At 42.1% G+C, this 20,806-nt stretch overlaps 1 protein-coding gene across 1 annotated transcript in view; it reads left to right on the forward strand.

Moving 5' to 3' along the window:
* The first annotated feature begins 7,446 nt into the window (after window positions 1-7,446).
* Window positions 7,447-20,806, forward strand: part of Itga2 (integrin subunit alpha 2) — a 92,953-nt gene continuing 79,593 nt past the window's right edge. Inside the window, exon 1 of the mRNA XM_021180415.3 lies at window positions 7,447-7,609. Within this exon, the coding sequence (XP_021036074.1) occupies window positions 7,552-7,609 (58 nt within the window). The 5' untranslated portion in view covers window positions 7,447-7,551. The remainder of the gene's footprint in view (window positions 7,610-20,806) is intronic.

Below are 20,806 nucleotides of genomic sequence, written 5' to 3' on the forward strand. Positions count from 1 at the left end.
TAACCAAAAAGTTATTTGCAACAGATACCTGCATGGAGAGGGAAAAAAATCCTTTTTCTCCACTTAAATGTCTTTAGCAATCATAGCAACCACATTACAGGGAAAGCCCCATGCCCACAAGTAGTTGGTTAACACAAATGAACTTCATATTGCTTGTGTGTACACACCTGTGTGTGTGTCTGTGTTTTGTTTTAGTATTTTTGTCTTATTGAATTTTGGTTTTGTTTGTTTGTTATTTGTTGAGAGAGATGGAAAGGGTGGAAGAGGGAGGGAGAGAATGAAGTCGGGTGGATAATGAGGTAGAGAAGACTTGAGAGAAGATGGGGGAGGGCAAAATATGATTATAATAGATATTGTGGAGAAAAGCTAAATAGTTATATGTAGCAGATCTCTGCAAACACCATGGCCAGCAGAGTTTGAGCCTTGATAGGCTATAAGAATATCCAGTTCAACATGACTCAGTAAGTAAGTATCAAGTGTTGGTTCAAATTTCTGGAGTCTGACCTCAGGCAGTCTATGTTAGGCACATTTAAGCATAGCACAATTTTGGAAAAAAAAGTTTCCGGATGACAATTGACTCAATCCTGTGTTTATAACAAGACATGATTCGACTGAAACTCCTTTCAAGGTTCATATGACCATTTCCATAAAGATGGGTTCTATTGACTGAAAAACAATCCTCAAAATAAGAATCTAGGAAAAGTGATTGAGATAAACATAAAGTCTGGGGAAGACAGATGTGATCTAGCCATTCAAATAGAGCAGAGGCAACCAGGCTGCCAACCAACTCTGATCCATTTGTAAAGTACATGTGACATCTACCATAGGATGGGTTCTGTCAACTGCAAAACACTGTTCAAAATAAGGATCTACAGAGAAAGAGTCCAGGATAAACTTAAGAGTTGAGGGAGTCAGGTATGGCCTGGTCCTACAGATAGCACAGGTAATCAGGTTTTTAACTACATCCATTCCCAGCCTTCTGGGTGGAAAACAGGCTATACATCTCTTTCGTCAAAGAGACAAGCCTGTATGTTTAACATTGCTGGACTCTCCGGTGCTTCTCTGTGATCACCAGAGCCGTGTGCCCTCTATAGTTATCCTTTTTTGCAAATTAATGGTTGAAGACTTTCCTTCAATAACATGACTTCCACTAGCACTGAGTAGGTACCTAAGTTTACAGTATCAGGCATGGTATTTCTCTTGTTGACTAGGTCTTAAGCTCATTGGGAGAGCTTTTGGTTAGCACCAGGATATGTCATGACTTCAGCCTTAGGATTATTGTGCCATGCTGGTCATTGATGAAATTCATAGGTATCATAGCTGGGTAGGACAGTTGGTTGCCCTCCTCTTTTGGAAACTTGTATGACACCTTCTGGTAACATGAAGTTAGTCCTTAGGAAGAGTGCATTCAAGTCAGTTCTGGCCAGTACAACTCCCCAATGATAATCTATAAACATTTGCCCTCTTACCTACAGATAAGTATAGTCCTCAACTCTCAGGAAGGAAACTTCTCTTTGCCACACATGGAGACCACTATAGAGAAGGACAACCAATCAAAATGCACAGTTGTGGAGCCAAATCCCAATGGTTACATCTATGAAACACGCCCAAGCCTAAGTCTCAGAGAATACTGCAGAAGAGGGAGCAGAAAGATTGTAAGAAAAGATCAAGGGGTTTGCTCTGAGGTTGTGTCTCCTAGTAGCATCAGAAGGAACAGCCATAAAATCTCGTCAACGTGATTGCTGAAACATGAGCTGGATAATCGTGACACTACTGAACATCCCACAGTGTATGATAAAAGCCCAGAGGCCTTCACCCCACACAAAGAACTGTAGGCAACTGGGGAAGGCTGGGAAGAGGAGAGGTGGCTTTCCCCAGGGAAGATCACAGCAACTGCTTACCCAGTGCCAATGGGTCTGTCTTAAAACATAACTACAGGTAGCATTATACAGACTTAAAGGTATATATATATATATATATATATATATATATATATATATATACATATATATATATATATATATTCACTTTGTCAAAAAAACTCAGATATAAGACTCCAGGCATATGTGTGGGCCCTCAATTCTATTCCATCAATCAATATGAGTGTATTTAAGCTAGTCTCATGTTGTTTTTACTACAACAACTCTGTAGTATAATTTGCACTCAGGGATAGGGAGACCATAAGTAATATTTTTATTATTCAGGATAATTTTGGCCATTCTCAGCCATTTTATTTTCACATGAATTTTGAGGTTATTTTTCAATTTCTGTGAATAATTACCTCAGATTTTTGGTGGGGATTTCATTGAATCCATACATTGCTTTTGGTGAGATGGTAAATTTTATATTAATTCTACCAGTACATGAGTATGGTAGGACTTCTCATTTTCTGGTATCATTTTTAGTTTCTTTCTTCCATGTCTTAAAGTTTTCATTGTTCAAGTCCTTTATTTTCTCTGTTAAATTAATTACAAGACCTTTTCCCCCTGGGGCTATTTGAATGAAATTGCTTCCCTGATTTATTTCTCAGTACGTGTGTCGTTTGCGTACAAGAGAGCTACTGATTTTGTGTTCTTATGCTTTGCTGAGTATGTTTATCAGCTATATGTGAATTCCAATAGACTCCTTGGGATCTTTTATCATATCATCTAGAAATAACAGTATTTCGACTTCTTTCTTTCTTATTTATATTCCCTTTATCTCCTCCCCCCCCCCCATGACTCCTTTGGGTAATAATTCAAGCATTGTGTTGAACAGGAGTAGAGAAAATATTCCTGATTTTGATGGAAATGCCTTGAGCTTACCTTCATTTTCCATGATTTTAGCAGTGGGGTTATTGTATATTGCCTTTTCTGTATTAAAATACATCCTCTGTGTCCCTAGATTCTCCTGTGCTTTTATCGTTAGGGAGTTTGGATTTTTGTTTAAGGTCTTTTCTGAATCTAATAAGATGATCGTGTCATTTCTGTTCCACCTTAGTTCTTGAGAAAGGATTCCTCACTGAATTTGAAGCTTATCATTTTTACTAGCCTGGCTGGCCACTGGGCCCTTGGGATCTGCCTGTGTCTCCCTTCGAACACTGGACTTACAGATTCATGCTGCCACACTCTATTTGTGTGTGGGTGCTATAGCTCCAACCTCATATCCTTGAGTTTGCCTACTGAGCTCATATCCAAAGTTTTATAACAAGCAAGCTCACATCTCTGAAAGACAATTGTAATGGCAAGTATAAAATGCAGAGGGAAGACAAGAAAGGAGGAAGTACAGAGATTATGAGAAGCCGGTTGTCTTAGGTATTGTCCTGTTGGGGTGAAGAGATACTACGACCACAGCAACTTAGAAAAAAAAAAACATTTAATTGGGAGCTTGTTTATAGTCAGCGGTTTAGTCCATTACTGTTGTGGTCTGGAGCAGGATGACAGGTAGACAGGAAGACATTGTGTTGGAGCAGTAGTCAAGAGCTACATCCTGAAGAGGCAGCAGACACACAGAGAGAAACACTTGACTTTTGAAACCTGAAAGCCTACCCCAGTGACACACTCCCCACACCAGCAAGGCAACACCTCCTAATCCTAACCTCAGACAGTTTCCACTCCCCGGTGACTAAGCACTCAGATATATGAGCCTGTGGGGGCCATATTGATTCAAACTGTCATCTGATAAGAAATCTTACAAGCAACAAGGGCTCATGGCACAGGGTGTACAGAGCTGGTTTGGTAATAAGGTGTCCTAGTGGTAGCCCTGAGGAGGAGAAGAAGAGAGGTTTCTAGAATGGTGGTTGTATCGTATGAAATAAGCAAGGTGACTTAGAAGAGAAAGGATGTCAGAAAGGAACATGAGGAGCTGCTTCTGGCTCCTCCCCCCCTCATCCAACAAAATTCTGGTCCAGCTTTGAGAGAAGAGAAGACCTAGGAAAGCCTCTTCCATCCACCATCAGTTTCAGATCCAAAGACCCGTCCAAGTGCTCAGTGACGGCAAAATTACGTTCACAACAATACTGATGGGTCAGTCGCCTCTGCCAATGACATCATAAGACAAATATTGGGTGATGGTAATCAGCGTGGAGGGAAGCAAGGGACCAGTGAACATCAATGCTGCAGAATAGGAAGAGGCCTTGATGCGTGTTCAGATTTCTTAACTAGTTTTAAAGAAACTGGGTTTCCTTTTTCTAATCCTCTATCCGCAATGGAACTTCCCTGCCAAGATGAAGATTTCATACAAAACCTTTTACTGGGAAGATCATTGGTCTCAAGACTGAAGTCTCTGACACTACACAATATGGAAAGGGCAAGATCCAGGGTATGGAAGGGATTCCCCCTGATGAGCAGTAAAGGGCTGGTCTTTACTGGTAACCAGCTGGGAGATGGGGGTACATCAGACTGCAATCAAAAGGAACTCACCCTGCATGCTGTGCTGAGATTTCCTGAGTCTCACACCAGTCCCAGGAAGAATAAGCAGCAGACAAATAGGGGTAAACTGAAATGAAGGAGAATGGATGAAAATGGCAAACATGATCACCTTTATCAAGAGCATCCTTTGATGAGGGTGGCGCTGGGGTTTTTATGGCTGTCCACATTGACAGATGTTACCGTGGCAAGCGTTCTCTGTTTAACTGCTCCAACAAACCAGGAACCAAGTGATAGTGTATGAGTTAATAAGAAGACAAGAACTAAGGACCATTGGGGGGAAAATACTGCTTATTAAATTTTTATACAATTTTAGAGGATTATGCAAAATCATCACAGGTTTAGAGACTATATAGTTCTGTGTTACAATACATTAAGCCTTATGATTTAACTCAAAGGACATGCAACAACAGGGTCACATGCTGAGCCAGATATGAGAATTAACATGTCTTTTTTTGTTTGTTTGTTTTGTTTTGTTTTGTTTTGTTTTGTTTTGTTTTTCGAGACAGGGTTTCTCTGTGTAGTCGTGGCTGTCCTGGAACCCACTCTGTAGCCCAGGCTGGCCTCGAACTCAGAAATCCACCTGCCTCTGCCTCCCAGAGTGCTGGGATTAAAGGCGTGTGCCACCACGCCCGGCTAACATGTCTTTTTTAAAAGACAGATATTAGAATAATTAACAAAAATATAGAGCAATGCCATTCTTTTGATTTACAATGAAAAAAATATTTTCTTAAATATATGACATTTCTGCAAATATGTAATAGTTTCTGGTATTAAAAATTAATACACAAATATCTGAAAATTCTCTGTTTTAATATTTTATATGGTAAATGTAATTTTAAAAAGTTCTTTAATAGTTTGAATGGCATAAAAAGGACCTGAGGCTACAGTGGGAAAGCCCAGCCCTTGCCTATTTCCTGATGGGGATGTGGTTTCCAAACCAACTAACCCAGGCAAGGTATGTGTTAGGTAAGACTGCCAAAATTATTTTCTCTCAGCTCCTTCATGCTAGTTAAATATTGTAACCCACAAATTTGCTCTTTGTTTCCTAACATTTTTGCCTGCTCTGAAAGAAAATCTACAGCCCCTTATCTGACCTGTGTCCAATAGCAGTGTGGTGCTCATTTATCCTGTTCTAAGAGCAACACGCCCCCAAAAGATACGATTCCTTCTCCCCAACTCAGACAAAACACATTACGAAGAGCCACCCTGCTTCCCAAACAAGAGTCTGCTCCAAACAGAACTCACATTTCAGTGAGTCAGAAGGGAACAGGCAGATAGTCATCTCCTTGAAACCTGGCAGGCTTCCCACCAGGAGTCTGAGCTGCCCGGCTGTGTGTCAGGGGTAGTGAGCAGTCACCTCAGAGCTCTCTGGTCTTACTAAGCACTCAGAGCACCGAAGGTCAGAAGTGTCTTTTAGGGTGTGTAAGCAAAGAAATGGTGGGTGAGAGAGGCAGCCTGGGGGCTATGAGGTTCGAGGGTGCTGAATATAGGATATTAATCATAAGTTCTAGCGGCCGGTGAGCTCCAACTTGGGACCGTCATGAGTCTAGCTGGTCATCCAGTCTAGCCTATTTGTCAAGATCCAATCCAGTGATAGACTATCGCAACACAAAAGGTGGATGGTTGTAGGGAACAACACTTAGGTTTGTCCCTTGGCAGGCATACATGTGTGTCTACACAAACACACACATCAGCACACATAAACCTGTACACATATGCACACACACAAAGAAGTGGAGGTTCCAGTTCTACCTACCATTTTATAAATAGATTTAAAGCGTTTGGCTTTTCCCAAGTGGTTACGTCTGTTCCACCTGGAAGTTGCTTGCTTGCTCTACGGACTTGGGGAGTCCCTTCTTGCTCAGAGGCCTGCTCCCAAAAGATTTTGAATAAGCAATAGCCATTAGACAAGTAATTCTCTATTTTACGAAACCTTTTGAGTGCTTCAGAAAGTAGTCACTGGAATAATTCTAGCCTCGTCAATAGGCAGGAACCTGCGACTGAGCTTTTGCAGATATTGGATTTAAAGACGATTAAAAGTGCATGTTCTATTTCTTGGATTAAAAAGTGAAAGACCCAGATGAATGAATGCTGTCTTTCCAGAACCTGAAAGATTGGGAAACGGCAAGGCACACGCTCAGGAGGAGAGATTCTCAACCCGTGGGTTGCGACCCCCCTTCCATCGGTGTACCCTAAGACTATTGGGAAACACAGATGTTACATAACAATTCAGAATCAGTGAAGTAGCAACGATAATAATTTTATGTTTGGAGGTCACCACAACATGAAGAACTGTGTTAAAGCGTCGCGGCACTAGAAAGGTTGAGAACCGCTGCGTTTGAGCCCCTGTCAACTCCTGACTCTTCTCACCTGTCCTGAAATAAATCAGGTAAACTCAGTGATCCAACTCATCAGCGTCTCAGAAATGAACAATCCCCACCCCACCCCCACTCCTCTCACACCCCTCTCTGGTGCAAAAATAGTACCTCAGGGATAATCATAGCTTGAGAGCAGCTCTTTCTGATGACTTAGTGTCGAACCTGGTCATTCTGAGCTTATTTCTGTCCCTTTCTCCACCCACTCAGGAAAAGCAGAGAAGGGAACACACTGCTCAGGTCCCCTGGCTCTCCTGCTGAGCTATTGAGGGCTATGGCTTGATACAACTGCTTTGGGGGGGGGGGGGGGAGTGGAGGGAACTGCCTAGGAGTTAGTTTCCTGTGGACAGAGGACGAAGAGATGTTGGTTGTGGGTGGATCCTGAGCTCTTGGGTCTGGTGAGCTAGAACAGTTTGGTACAGATAGGAAAAAGCCACCAGGCTGGAGTCGCGTCTACACTGTCTGTAAGATGCTGAGGGCTCCGTGGGCGTCCATGGATCTTGACTCCTTTTTCAGAGCGCTGGAGGAGCTACAGACGCTGAGGGGCTGGGCTCCGTGGGGCGTGGCAGGACAGATCCGGAGTTTGCCCAGGCTGGAGGGGCAGGCAGGGGCGGTTCCTAGCTCAGAAAGCAACTTTTCCTTGCTCTCATTCAGGCTGGAGAGAACTCCTCCGTACAGTTTCTGGAAAGTCTAGCCTCTGGGAGCCCTGGATCGAGGATACTGTGTGCACCCCCAGAGCACTTTAGATTCCCCAGCGCAGACCCAAGATGGGACCAGGACAGGCAGGGGGCGCGCTCCTGCTGCGGCTGCTAGTGCTAGTTCAAGGTAAGTCTGAACTCCACTGCGCGTCCGCGTCCGAGGCTGGAGAGACCCGCAGTGGTCCTAGAAGACCAGGGAGGGATCGAGTGCGGCTCTGGAGCTGGCGATGTCTGCTCTGCATCCATGTGGACTGGGGATCTGGGCTTCATGGAGCCGCTTGAACAAACAGGACAGACAGACAGACACACACACACACATACACACACCCCACATCCTCATTAAGACGTGTTTCACCCGATCAAGCATCCTTCAAAGTCATCTTTCTAAGAGCTTTGGGTTTAGAGATGTTCCCACACCCACAGATTTGGAGCGTTTGTGGGTGGCCCACAGACCACGCATCCAGCCTCCCAGCTTCCCACAGATCCCCAGCAGGTGCTGAACTAGCTGTGAACCAGGAACATGGGACCCAGCTCCAGGCTGCAGCTTGCAGCTCTCAAAGGGTGGCTTTGCAGGAAACTTTGATGTGTATTTTTCACCCCACGCGCACAATGCCCCCTATTCTTATTTCAGGAAGGAGCACTGGTGTTTCTTTCCATAGGAGGAAGAAAAGCCAATCAACTAGGCAGAGGGGCACTCTTCCTTCCCTCCTGCCTTCCTTTTATTGTTGTAACGTCCTTCAAAGAAAGTAAACTTAGGCTGGTTCTCTCCACTCTCTTGATCCACAAGGCAAGGGGATTAGCTGAGACTGGTGCCAGGCTGCCTGACCTGATTTCCTTTGCATTAAGTGAGGAAGGAGAGTGGGGAAGGCTGGCTGCTGAGAGGCTCAGGAGAACTTTCTCTCCACCTTTATCCACAGCCTGGTCATTCCCAAGATAAAGGATTTTAAGGTAGTTGAGGGGAGACGGGAGGGGACAGTGTGTGGAGGGGATTGTATTAAACAGCTAACAAAATAGCAAAGTGGTCACTGGTTGTCACTTATTTTTTACAAAGAAGGAAAGTATTCCTTTTTTTTTTTTTGGGGGGGGGGTTCCGAGACAGGGTTTCTCTGTATAGCCCTGGTTGTCCTGGAACTCACTTTGTAGACCAGGCTGGCCTCGAACTCAGAAATCCGCATGCCTCTACCTCCCAAGTGCTGGGATTAAAGGTGTGCGCCACCATGCCCCAGCAGAAAGTATTCCTTAATCTGTGCTTCTCTGAGGTTCACCTTTCTTTAAGGTTGAGGAAAACAAGTCCAGGTTAGCCTTGTGGAATATTTTGTCTGTTGGAGAAGAGAGAAATATGTCCCTATCCCGATTCTATGGCAGACACAGAGCACTGTTAATTGTTGGGATGCTAACCTGTGCCCCCATGCCTCACACATGTTCTGTCCTAGAGAAACACAGTTGATCTGAGGAACCATCGGGTCTAATCTAGGGGTTTAAGACAGTTGGATTGGATTCTGACCTTCAGACTCTGGAACTCTCTCTCCTAAAAGGAACTAGAAACCCAAACCCTGGCTTTTCATCTCTTTTTAATTGTCGGTATTATTAAAAGGAGCCACTGAAGCACAGCACCATTTTGTGATCTTTGAAATGTTGAGGCTTGTTCTGGGAGGAGCCCTTGAGAAGGACCTGGGTGGAATGTGTTGCCGAAAGGCATGAAGTCAGGTACCCAGTTTTCTTCTGCAGTTAGTTAATTGGGATGATTCAATGTCAGAAAGCAGACAGGATTTATATGACACCTGTATAAAATGACTCCACATGTTTATTTCTCTCTTTCTGGTTCAGTTATTTGTATATCTAAGGACCACATCTTCTCTTTATTTTAATCATCTAATTAAATAAAATCATACAATCAAGTTTTGCCATTTAAGAGAGCAATGGAGATTCGTAAGTGGGCAACATAATTTTTGATATTTTGGGTATCTAAGGTTGACATGCAGCTGAAAGTTCTAGGTCCCTGGTACTTTAAACTTTCATTTTATCCTCCCTATATGAACATTTTGAACTTAGCACTAAACAGGCACACTTATTAATATCTATAGATCACAGACATGCACAATTGTGATGCAAATATATACAGAAGTTAAAATGTAAAGGCAAGCATAAATGTGTGTCTCTATACCTTACATTCTCCACAGCACAGGGGCAGACAACATTAGAAGCAAACTCATCTTGGATCTTATTTTAGATTCAAATCTCTTGTTTCCATAATCCTCTCACGAGTGGATAAGAGGAACAAGCACTCCGTTTTGTTCCATACATATCCCTTTTCATTGTTCACGGGGAGGCCAAGGGTGGAGAACAGAGATCATATGACACCTAGGAAATCTGTAAGTTAAGTGCACACCCAGAGAAGAAACCAACTGTAACCTTTACATGGATGGAGTCACACACTCTCCAGCTGGCTCATGGGCCAAGGAATTCTCCATGTGGATTCTGAATTGGAGCTTCTTAATTGCCCTCTGAGAGGTCGACCCTCTTCCTCTTAATAGCCTCCTTCATCTGTAAACTAATCAGTAGATTCCGCTCTAAATGTCTTCCTTTTGATTTTTGCTTTCCTCTATAAAACCCCACTCCCCTGGTTTGTTGTTCTCTTTCTCTCTCCTCTTTGCCATCACTCCATCTCAGAGGCTCCTTGTCTACCTATTAATTAATAGTGTTGGCAAAGTTCTGTCCAAGTTTTCAGTCTCACCCTCATACTTACAGTTCTGCCAGTTTTTCCTACCCATCTATACAACGTCTAGATCCAGGTCAACCCAGGTCAATCCCTCATTCTCTCCTATCAGAACACCTGTAACTTTGAACCTGGCCTTCCCATTTTGTTTCTTGTCTTTCTAGTTTATTGTTCTTATTGCTACCTTTCTTTTTATTAATTAATTAATTAATTTTTATTAGATATTTTCTTTCTATACATTTCATATGCTATCCCGAAAGTTCCCTGCTCCCCATACCCACCCACTCCCACTTCTTGGCCCTGGCGTTCCCCTGTACTGGGGCATATAAAGTTTGCAATACCAAGGGACCTTTCTTCCCAGTGATGGCCGACTAGGCCATCTTCTGCTACATATGCAGCTAGAGACACGAGCTCTGGGGGTACTGGTTAGTTCATATTGTTGTTCCACCTATAGGGTTGCAGATCCCTTCAGCTCCTTTGGTGCTTTCTCTAGCTTCTCCATTCGGGGCCCTGTGTTCCATCTTATAGATGACTGTGAGCATCCACTTGTTTGTAGCAGCCTTATTTATAATAGCTAGAAGCTGGAAAGAACCCATATGTCCCTCAACAGAAGAATGGATACAGAAAATGTGGTACATTTACACAATGGAGTACTACTCAGCTATTAAAAACAATGAATTTATGAAATTCTTGGGCAAATGGATGTATCTGGAGGGTATCATCCTGAGTGAGGTAACCCAATCACAAAAGAAGTCATTAGATATGCCCTCACTAATAAGTGGATATTAGCCCAGAAACATAGAACGCCCAAGATACAATTTGCAAATCACAAGAAAATCAAGAAGAAGGAAGAGCAATGGGTGGATACTTCATTCCTCCTTAGAATAGGGAACAAAATACCCATAGAAGGAGTTACAGAGACAAAGTTTGGAGCTAAGACTAAAGGATGGACTATCTAGAGACTACCCCACCCAGGGAATCCATCCCATAATCAGCCACCAAACCCAGACATTATTGCATATGCCAGAAAGATTTTGCTGAAGGGACCCTGTTATTGCTACCTTTCTAAAGCAGTAATCTGCTTTATCAATCCACACTCTTACTTCAAACACTCACTGTTTCCTGCAACATCTAATATAGGGCAAAGTCCACATTTCTAGACATTCATAAAAGTCCTCTCCTGGCTGACTGTGCTTTCCCTACCAACCGTTCCACCCTACTGTTCAATCCTACATATAAGTACACACGGGAACTCCATACATGCATGGGATGTACACGTTTCAAACCTTATAGACACACACATGCACCATCCTATGTCTAAGCACAATGGACAAAGTTTATATTAAACTGTTCCCAGACTATCTTCCCGCTAACCTCACTAGGTTGTTACTTTTCTTCCCTTTCTCTCATCTTTTTCTGATCGGCTAGTTCTCCAATCCTAGAAGAGTCAACCCCACACATAATTATAAACTAGAACAGTTTTTATTCCGTAGCCCAAAAGGAAAGCATGGGGTAATCTCTAAATTCTAAGAACCAGTCCAGACTCCTTTTTACTTCAGTTTCTCAGTGGTTTCAGATCACCCTTAGATGAATTAGCTTTCTTCCTCCATTGCAGAGCGGTACAACCTGACCCATCTCAATAGGGCTCTGTGCTGGCTCATGAGTCTGTTTGAGATGTGTGGATTTGGTCTCAGGACTCCATATTTTAAAAGGAAATCTTTATGCTTCTCAGGTGTTCATTCGGGTTTATAAGCTAGTGCTTATCATTAGTGCTTAACACTATCATTGTCTCCTCCCATTCTTTAAAATTTCAGTGTTGCCTGTCTTATGAAATGACTGCCAAGCTAGGCAGCCAATGACCACATCAGCTTCAATACATTCCTTCTAAGTGGCAAATGCTCTCTCCCTTCATGTGCTAACATCCTGGGCAGATTAAGAGGGAGAAGCGTGCTTAGGTACAGATGAGCTTCTCCCGATGGGATTCTAGACACTCAGCAAAAGAATAATACATGCCAAGATACAAAAACTGAAAACTTTCAGAGATAATGGGGAAATTTTAGAGGCTGAAACTATCTCAGCATCATATAAATATAACCACCAGTGTCATGAGCTTCAGTCTTTACCACCAAGACTGCTTAGCTTAATACTTAGACTCAGGACAACGCCAAAGATGAGGAACCGTGGAATGTTTTCCTGTTAATTGCAAATCGAAGGTGTGGAGAGTCGCTGTCTGTTTCTCCCTGTTGTTATCATGACCACAGTAAGTCTTCCCATGCAAGCAGAGAAAGAAATGGCTCACAATAGTTAAGAGTCCTGACAGATGCCGTAAGTCCAGAGAAAATAGATTTTGCAGATGACAGTGATTCCCAGTCCCTCTTTGATGACGCACAGAAGCTCTGCCAATCCGGCAGCATACAATAAATTCCATGAGCCAACATGTGACCAGAGATTCCTTGGCTAAAGGCATGTGGCAGACACAGTATCAAGTCAGAGAAAGCATGACACATGATACAGAGAGGTCTATTTGTATATGAGTCCAAACATGAAGAAAGGAAGTTCCCTTGGCCCTAAAATATATATATAACTTGACTTCAACACATCATTCCTCTTATATTTATCAAATTAGTGCCCTCTCCTCACAAGCTGGAGATTGAGGGTATGAGGAGATTATGCATATGGGACAATCTACTAGGAGGCTTCCAGAAAAAGAATCTTCATTTTTCAGACAATATGATTTTGTCACATTCGGTACCAGGTTCAGAGAGGCTGAGCAGTCTTGTAAGCATGATGCCAACCAGCTACTGAAAGATAAAAACAGGTAAACCATAGGTAGCACCGAAGAAAGATGGAGAGAAAATCAGCGCCTGGAATCATCTTTGAGTTTCTAAATTATCCAAAGGAATTACTAATCTTCCTCTCAATTTCTTTAAAAATGTTTATATAATTTAAAACTTAGTTATGTTTTATACAGTTGAGAATTATAAAGTCATCCTATGGCATGATAAATATCATGTTTGCATATGGTTCATGAATGATACCAAACAAAAATGTTGAGTTTGGAGAAGGAAATATCATAGGGACAGTAAAAATCAAGTTTCCAGGAAGACAGGGGTCATTAGAGTTTAGATCTTCCATGGAGGACTGTGCAGGTCATGGAGTCTAGTCCAACATTTTATCTGGATGGAAGCAGTATTATGGCAACATACGGCATGCAGCCAGGTTCCTAGATGCACTGTTCCCAGAGGTAACACACAGCTTCTGCCAATGGAGGACCTACGTCTAATTCCTAGATCACAAAGGAACACTGACGCAGAACATTCAAGCTCATGGTTTTGACAGAGAATGAAAGGTGAGAGGTAAGCCATCCTCTGGCTTAAAGGCTTTTCAACTATGGTGGACTCAGAGTCTTACCTTGAGGGTGGGGAAGGCCCTGAAGCTACCCAAACAGGGAAGCAATAAGCTCAGAATTGCTCACTGCCATATCACCATAGGACAAGGACGAGGATAGAGGGATAGAGACCAGGCAGACAACACCATGCGCATCTAGGAGAGAATCAGGTTAAGTGCTAGTTTACCACACCAGGAGAAAGAGATGAAATGTAAATGCTATGAAGGAAGAAAAGAAGACAGGATTTGGTAATGGACTTAATTTTGTCACTCGGGGGAGGGCAGATAAAGCAGATGTTTAGATTTCTGTTACGTAAAATGCAATGTATAGTCATTTATTAAGGCAAGGAGTGCTCAAAGAAGCAAGTTGTAGGAAAGAGATTATCAGTTTGGTGCTAATGAGGTGATGACATCTAGGGGTACCCTTTAGTTAGTCCACAGTGTTGTGTTGTGGCCTTATGATCAGTCCAGTGAGTGAGATGTGCACAGAGAGACAACTTTGCAGAAGTCACATGGGTGTGGCTGCCTGGGTAATGGCAGTCTCCAGTCTCTGCAGTGAATAAGTAGAACTGAAGAGTAAGTGTCTCGAGGTCCTGTAGACAGTGAGGAACACTTGGCAGAAAAGGGGAGGAAGAACAGAGAGAGGGGTAAGACAGGAGACGTTCCTTTCAACATCTAAACCAGTGGATCTCAACCTTCTTAGTGCTGTGACCCTTTAGTACAGTCCCTCATGTTGTGGTGAGCCCAACCATAAAATCATTCTCATTGTTACTTCATAACTGTAACTTTGCTACCATTGTGAATTGTAAATATTTTTGGACATAGAGGTTTGCCAAAGGGGTCATGACCCACAGGGTGAGATCTACTGATCTAAGCAAAGATGGAAACATGTGGATATAAACTATGACAACTGGATCTCAAAATTTGTGTTCATAATCCTGCACAGTACATGTACAATTTTTCCAAAATCATATTTTGGCATCTGTGGATTTCAGACATCCAGAACCAAAGAGTGAATGGGAACAGCTTTAGTGTCTATAAAAGGATCTTAGACGTGTGTGTGTGTGTGTGTGTGTGTGTGTGTGATTTGTATATGTGTGTACATGACAAGTATTTGTGCTCTTGCCCATGGGCATGCGTGCAGAGGATTGGCATGTGCGTTGTGTGTCTTTTGCTATTGTTTTCCACCTGAAATCTTTTGAACAAGGTCTCTCCTGTATCTGGAGCTTCCTGTTTCAACCAGAGCACCTAGCCAGCAACCGCCCAGGGCCTGCCTGTCTCTGTTTCCCATTTCCACCTAAGTGATGGATATAGAGAGGTCCATCACCATGCCCAGCTCCCTTTACATGGATGCTGGGAACTCAGAATAAGGTCCTTGTCTTATGAAGCAGGCACTTTATCTGTAGAGCCATCTCCCCTGCCCTGCACTTTATCTATAGAGCCATCTCCTCTGCCCCGTTGTTAGTATTGTGAGAGTTATAATTCCTGCAGATTGCCTATGTTGAAGGTTTATTCTATGCCTGATGGTTCCTGCACAGAAATGGTATGTCCCCTATGATGTACACACTTAATCTGAAGTCTCTCCCAGCCTTTTCAGTTCACAGAATACTGTGGCTTCCAATCATTTTAAGTATATTGCAGCTTTCCCTGGAGATTGGTCTGCTTGCATGGCCCGCATAGTTAAAAGAAGCTGTAGGCAGACTCCTGCCTTATCATACCATGTTCTAAACCCACAACTGCAATTTTCTTTTTTGCTTCTATTAGTTCACAATGAATGGGGACAGTTTTAACTCCAGAAGCTTTCTGTGTAAAAATGAAGTTAATGTTTAAACAGAGCGAGGCTAATAAAAGCACATTAGAGGCTGTGCTGTCAGCGTCTGAGATTATTCCGTTGTTTGTTCAAAAGCATGAGGAAAGCCAGTGCCCCAGTGGCCACCTTGGACACTGGCAGCTGTCATTCACCGAGAGGTGGCCTTTGTTTGTCTTTGTGCAGGCCTGAGTTCATTTCCATGGATACCATGTAGCCATGCAGACTGAACTGTAGCTGGAGTCTAGCCAGAGCAGCCAGACAGCTCTATTCTGACTCTTTCCCAGTCACATTCAGGTCCTTTAAGCCATAGCGTCTTGGATGCTCCGTGGAATAAAGACTGTTTCGGATTTTGTAGCCCTTTCTAAATCTCGCTGTGAGGGCTTGGTGCATGACACAGATATTTTACATTAATTGATTCGGTTTTCTAGGTGTTTGTTAGTGTAGTTCCCTGGCAGGGATGAAGACAAAAGAAAAGTTTAGCCTGGAAATTATAAGACTTACGTGATTTTTTTTCTTTTAGAATAAAAATGTAATATATAGTCCTGATGAAAACATAGTACAGGATTGAAAAAGATCTATAGAAATATCATAGTAATTAAAATAGAGGAATTCCTTTATTACTACAATGCTTAATGTTTGTCCCCAAATGATCAGGCTGTAACAGTATCATTGTGATATTATTTAACGGTATTTTTGGGGAAAGGGTTGAGGACTTAAGACACTATTAGTGTCATACAGTCCTATGATTGCTTGCTTGCTTTCCCTCTTTCTTTCTTTTCCTTCTTCCTTCCTTCCTTCCTTCCTTCCTTCCTTTCTTCCTTCCTTCCTTCCTTCCTTCCTTCCTTCCTTCCTTCCTTTCTTCCTTCCTTCCTTCCTTCCTCCCTCCCCCACCCTCCCTCCCTCCCTCCCTCCCTCCCTCTCTCCCTTCCTTCCTTTCTTCCTTCCTTCCTTTTCCCCTCCCCTCCCCTCCGCTCCCTTCCCCTCCCCTCCCCTCGCCTCCCCTCCCCTCCATCCCCCTGCTGTTCAGATATCCTCAAGCTCTAGACTTCTGTTTTGCAATTCATCTAATTCTCTTTCACTGAAGTACTTATGTCTCAGGACACATTGCCATCCCTCATGTAATTTAGTGCCACTTCTCACGTAGATTCTTCCAGTAGCTGTCACGTGATACATCTGATCCCTGTTAGCGCTGATAACCTGTAAGCTTTACAATGACAAGGCACCAGTGAATCAGAGGAGGAGTTGTGGGAGTCAGTTCAGTTCCCTCCTTCCACCATGTGGGTTCTGAGTGCGGAACTCAGGTCGCCAGGCTTGGCACCAAGAGTCTTAGCCTGCGGACATTGCTGCTAGCCTTGTTGACATCCTGTTTGTGAAACACAAATGAATATGAGAACCACTGTAGAGCTGACTATCTTTGTGTTGATGTACAGGATGTCATCACCCAGTTACGTGTGATCCAAAGACAGTCTTCCACTTGGTGGATTTTATTCTCAGTGATGTGTTCTGGTGACATTCTTGGTGTCAATATCGTGGAACTTAGATTTTGTGCTCAGTTGCTTTCATTTTATTTTAAATATAACTTCAAAGAAGGTTCCTTAATTCATGGCCATAAAGATACTCTCCTGCAGTCCGTTAAACAATATTTATTTGGTATTTTCATATAGACTTACATTTTCCTGTAGTACATGAAATAGGAGTTAAAAAAAAAACAGACAAGCAAGCAATAGTCTTAGCCACATTTATTCATTCTGCATGCACACACACACACAAGCTCACACATTCTCTCACACACAGAAACATACACAAACACACATACACATATATACTAAAATTATTGTGTATTTATTCGTTTGTTCTAGCACCCTGTAATTCTCTTTAGTTTTAGTTGTTCAGGTATGCATTATTCCATTCCCAAATGTTTTTGTTTGTTTGTTTGGTTGTTTGGTTGGTTGGTTGGTTGGTTGGTTGGTTTGGATTTTTTTGTGTGTTTGGACTTTTGTTTTTGTTTTCCTTTTATCAACCTTTTCTTGCCATACTGAGCTAAGCAGGGCCTCTAATACAGTAACAAATACAAAGTAACAAATATTGTGTTAAATATTGAAAAGAAAAGGGAAGAGAAGATTGCTTACTGTGAGAGGATTTCAGCCTCTCAGAGTCCTGGGTGATGTTTACTGTGGGCTATTCACACATATTCTTTCATCATTGGATTCTTCTTCCCTGCTACTTTGCCAAGGTATTTATTAAAATTGACAAATGATTTGATTTTATAAATATATTTCTGCATCTTGGTGATAATATACATTTCCTTCTAAAATCCATTAACATGGCAATTTAGACCGTTTGCTTTTTAGATATGATGAAAGCCTTGTATTAGTGAACTGTCTCCATCCTGATCAACATTGTTACTGTGTTTTTGGATTACAGTTCATGATTGAGATTATCTTCTATTAGATTTTTATGCACTCCTCTTTTGGATTTTGATATCAAGACTGAACTATTACTATAAACTGGAATCCATTTCCTCTGTTTTGAATCTCTCAAAAATAAAATTCTGTGAGTTTATAAGATGGCTCACTTGCTACACAAGGGTCTTGAGTTCCATCCCCAGCACCCACAGAGAGCCATATGTGGTGACTTGCAGCTGTAACTTCAAGCACTCCTATTGGGAAATTGTAAGTGGGAAAAAGAATATTCTGGAAGCTCTCAGGCTGGCTAGCTTGGAATAGAGAGAGCAACAGAAACAACAAGGTAGATCCTGCGTCTGCAGGGGGGAGGTGAAAACCAACTTCTGAATGTTGTCCTCAACTCCCACATTCCTACTGTGTCCTGAACATGTGCATGCAGACACACATGGACAAGTGCACATAGACCGCAATTCTATAAAAAAGTTGTGTAAATGTAGCTTATTTTTCTCATATTCTTTTTAAAATGTGTGTGTGTGTCTGTGTGTGTGTACACACCCTGAAGGCCAGGGTTGTGATCCACCTTATATCCTGGGAACTGAGTTCAGGTTCTCTGGAAGAGCAGCAAGTGTTCTTAACTGTGGAGCCATGACACAAGCCCTCTTTTCATAGTCTTGATAAGAAGCTCTGGGAAAATTGTTTCTCCTTACATTTTTAGTGTGTAAATTTAAATAACAACGTAGATATTAGAACTAGTTTTAGAACGTTTAATATTTATCGACCTTTTGCCATATAATTTTTTTTCTTTCCACTATGTCAGACTTTAAGTAAAAATAAATTCATAAAGTATGTTAATTTTGTTGGTTGTCATTTGATAAGGAGTTTGGCTAATTGGTTATTAGCAAGAAGAAGGTTGTCATTATTATTATCATTAATTATTCCAATCTTAATTATTGACTTCAACTCTCAAATGTGTTACTTTTCTTTTTCTGTGACAAAACTCCATGACCAAGGCAACTTATAGAAGAGTTTGTTGAGGGATTACAGTGAGTCTATGACCATCATGACAGGGCACCTGGCGACCTGTAGGCAGGCAGGCATGGCAGCAGAGCAATAGCTGAGAGCTTACATCTTCATCCACAAGCACAAAGTAGAGAGAATGAGAGAGATCACTGGGAATTACATGTTCTTTTGAAACCTCAAAATCCACCACCAATGACACACCTTCTGCAACAAGGCCACACCTCCTCCAACAAGGCCACACCTCCTCATCCTTCCCAAACAGTTCCATCAACTCAGGACTAAGCATTCAAATCTATGAACCTATGGGAGCCAGTCTCATTTAAACCTCCACAACATTTCATACTACACAGAAAATTATATCCATATAATTTATTGAGTATGGCTAAAGATGCTTCATCAGAATTCAAGATGCCTTACAGACGTCAGAGACAAAGTGCTGGCAAATACACACATAGGATCTTCATGGGAGGTTAGTGTGATGGTTTGTATATTCTTGGGCCAGGGAGTGACACCATTTAGAGGTGTGGCCTTGTTGGAATAGGTGTGACCTGGTTGGAGTAAGTGGGTCACCGTGGGTGTGGGCTTAAGATCCTCACCCTAGTTGCCTGGAAGTCAGTCTTCCACTAGCAGCCTGTGGATGAAGACATAGAACTCTCAGCTCTACCTGTGCCATGCCTGCCTGGATACTGCATGTCCCACCTTGATGATAATGGACTGAACCTCTGAACCTGTAAGCCAGCCCCAATGAAATGGTTTTTATAAGACTTGCCTTGGTCGTGGTGTCTGTTGACAGCAGTAAAACCCTAACTAAGACAGTTAGGTAGTGAACCCTTTTGGAGAAGTGCTGAAGAGGTTGCTGCAGAACCAAGCTTCAGGGTCACAGGGTTGAATCAAATGCTAGGGTTGAGTCGACCTGTAGAAGTGAGGTGCAGAATGTGGAGGCCACAGAGCTGAGCTGTAGAGCCAAATCCAGCTGGATAGATATTTTATTCTCCTTATATCTACAAGTTGCTCCTATTTATAACCCTGTTCACATAACCTTTTAAGTGGACAGGAATGATTTTCATCACCTCGGCTTTTAATTAGTGTAATGTCTGCCATGTCTACTCACTGCTGCTCTTCTTCCTGATCAGCCCCATCAGGAGATTATAAAATTTATAGTTATGTCAAATTATGTCAAAGAAGAATTGTTCTGTTTCACTTACTATTTCCATGTTATATTTACGTGCATTGCAGTAACTTGAGGTCTCATTTTCATAGTTTTCCTTATTTTTTCCTCATGAAATTAAAATATTTCTTCAGCCCCATTTTCTTTCATTCCCTCTTTCTTTGACATCAGTCACACATAAGATTGATGTTCCATTTCTCACAATCTTTTATTTGCAAACTTGCCAGATGTTCCTTTAAAGTGTCTTCTGCCATCCATATTTCAATACCTCTCAGGGACATCTGAAACTACAGCTATTACAAAACCTTTTGTGTATTGTTTTCTCTTCTATATAAATATGTATGGTGGTTTTATTTATAAATTAAGCACCACTATGGTGGTATACACCTGAAATCCCCAACACTTAGGAAGAAAGAGAGAGTTCTGAGTCACCCTCTACATGATGTATTGAGACAATAATGTCTTCTTGCAAACAGAGAAGAAATGGGCACAGAAAATACTAATACTTTAAGAACAGTACCTAATAATAAAAAGGAACTTTTATAATAGTGCTATACTAAAGTTGAGTGGTCTCCCAAATATCTTATAGCATCTCTCCACCTTTTCCTTTGAGATGATGCAATGTCTATGTGATGGGCAATGTGAGATGACTAATAAACAGACTATGATATGGCATCCGGCTGCAGGGTGACCTGAACACAGCCTCTGCAAGGCCATGAAAGACACAAATGAGATGGCAACAGAGTGGCTAGCAGGCAAGTAGCTTGTCTATGCTGGGGAGCGGGATAATTTATATTTTTGGAGCACAGAGGAGGAGA

This window comes from Mus caroli, unplaced genomic scaffold (genome assembly GCF_978045245.1).
Source record: "Mus caroli unplaced genomic scaffold, Mus_caroli_1 scaffold_15, whole genome shotgun sequence".
In the NCBI taxonomy this organism is placed as follows: Eukaryota; Metazoa; Chordata; class Mammalia; order Rodentia; family Muridae; genus Mus; species Mus caroli.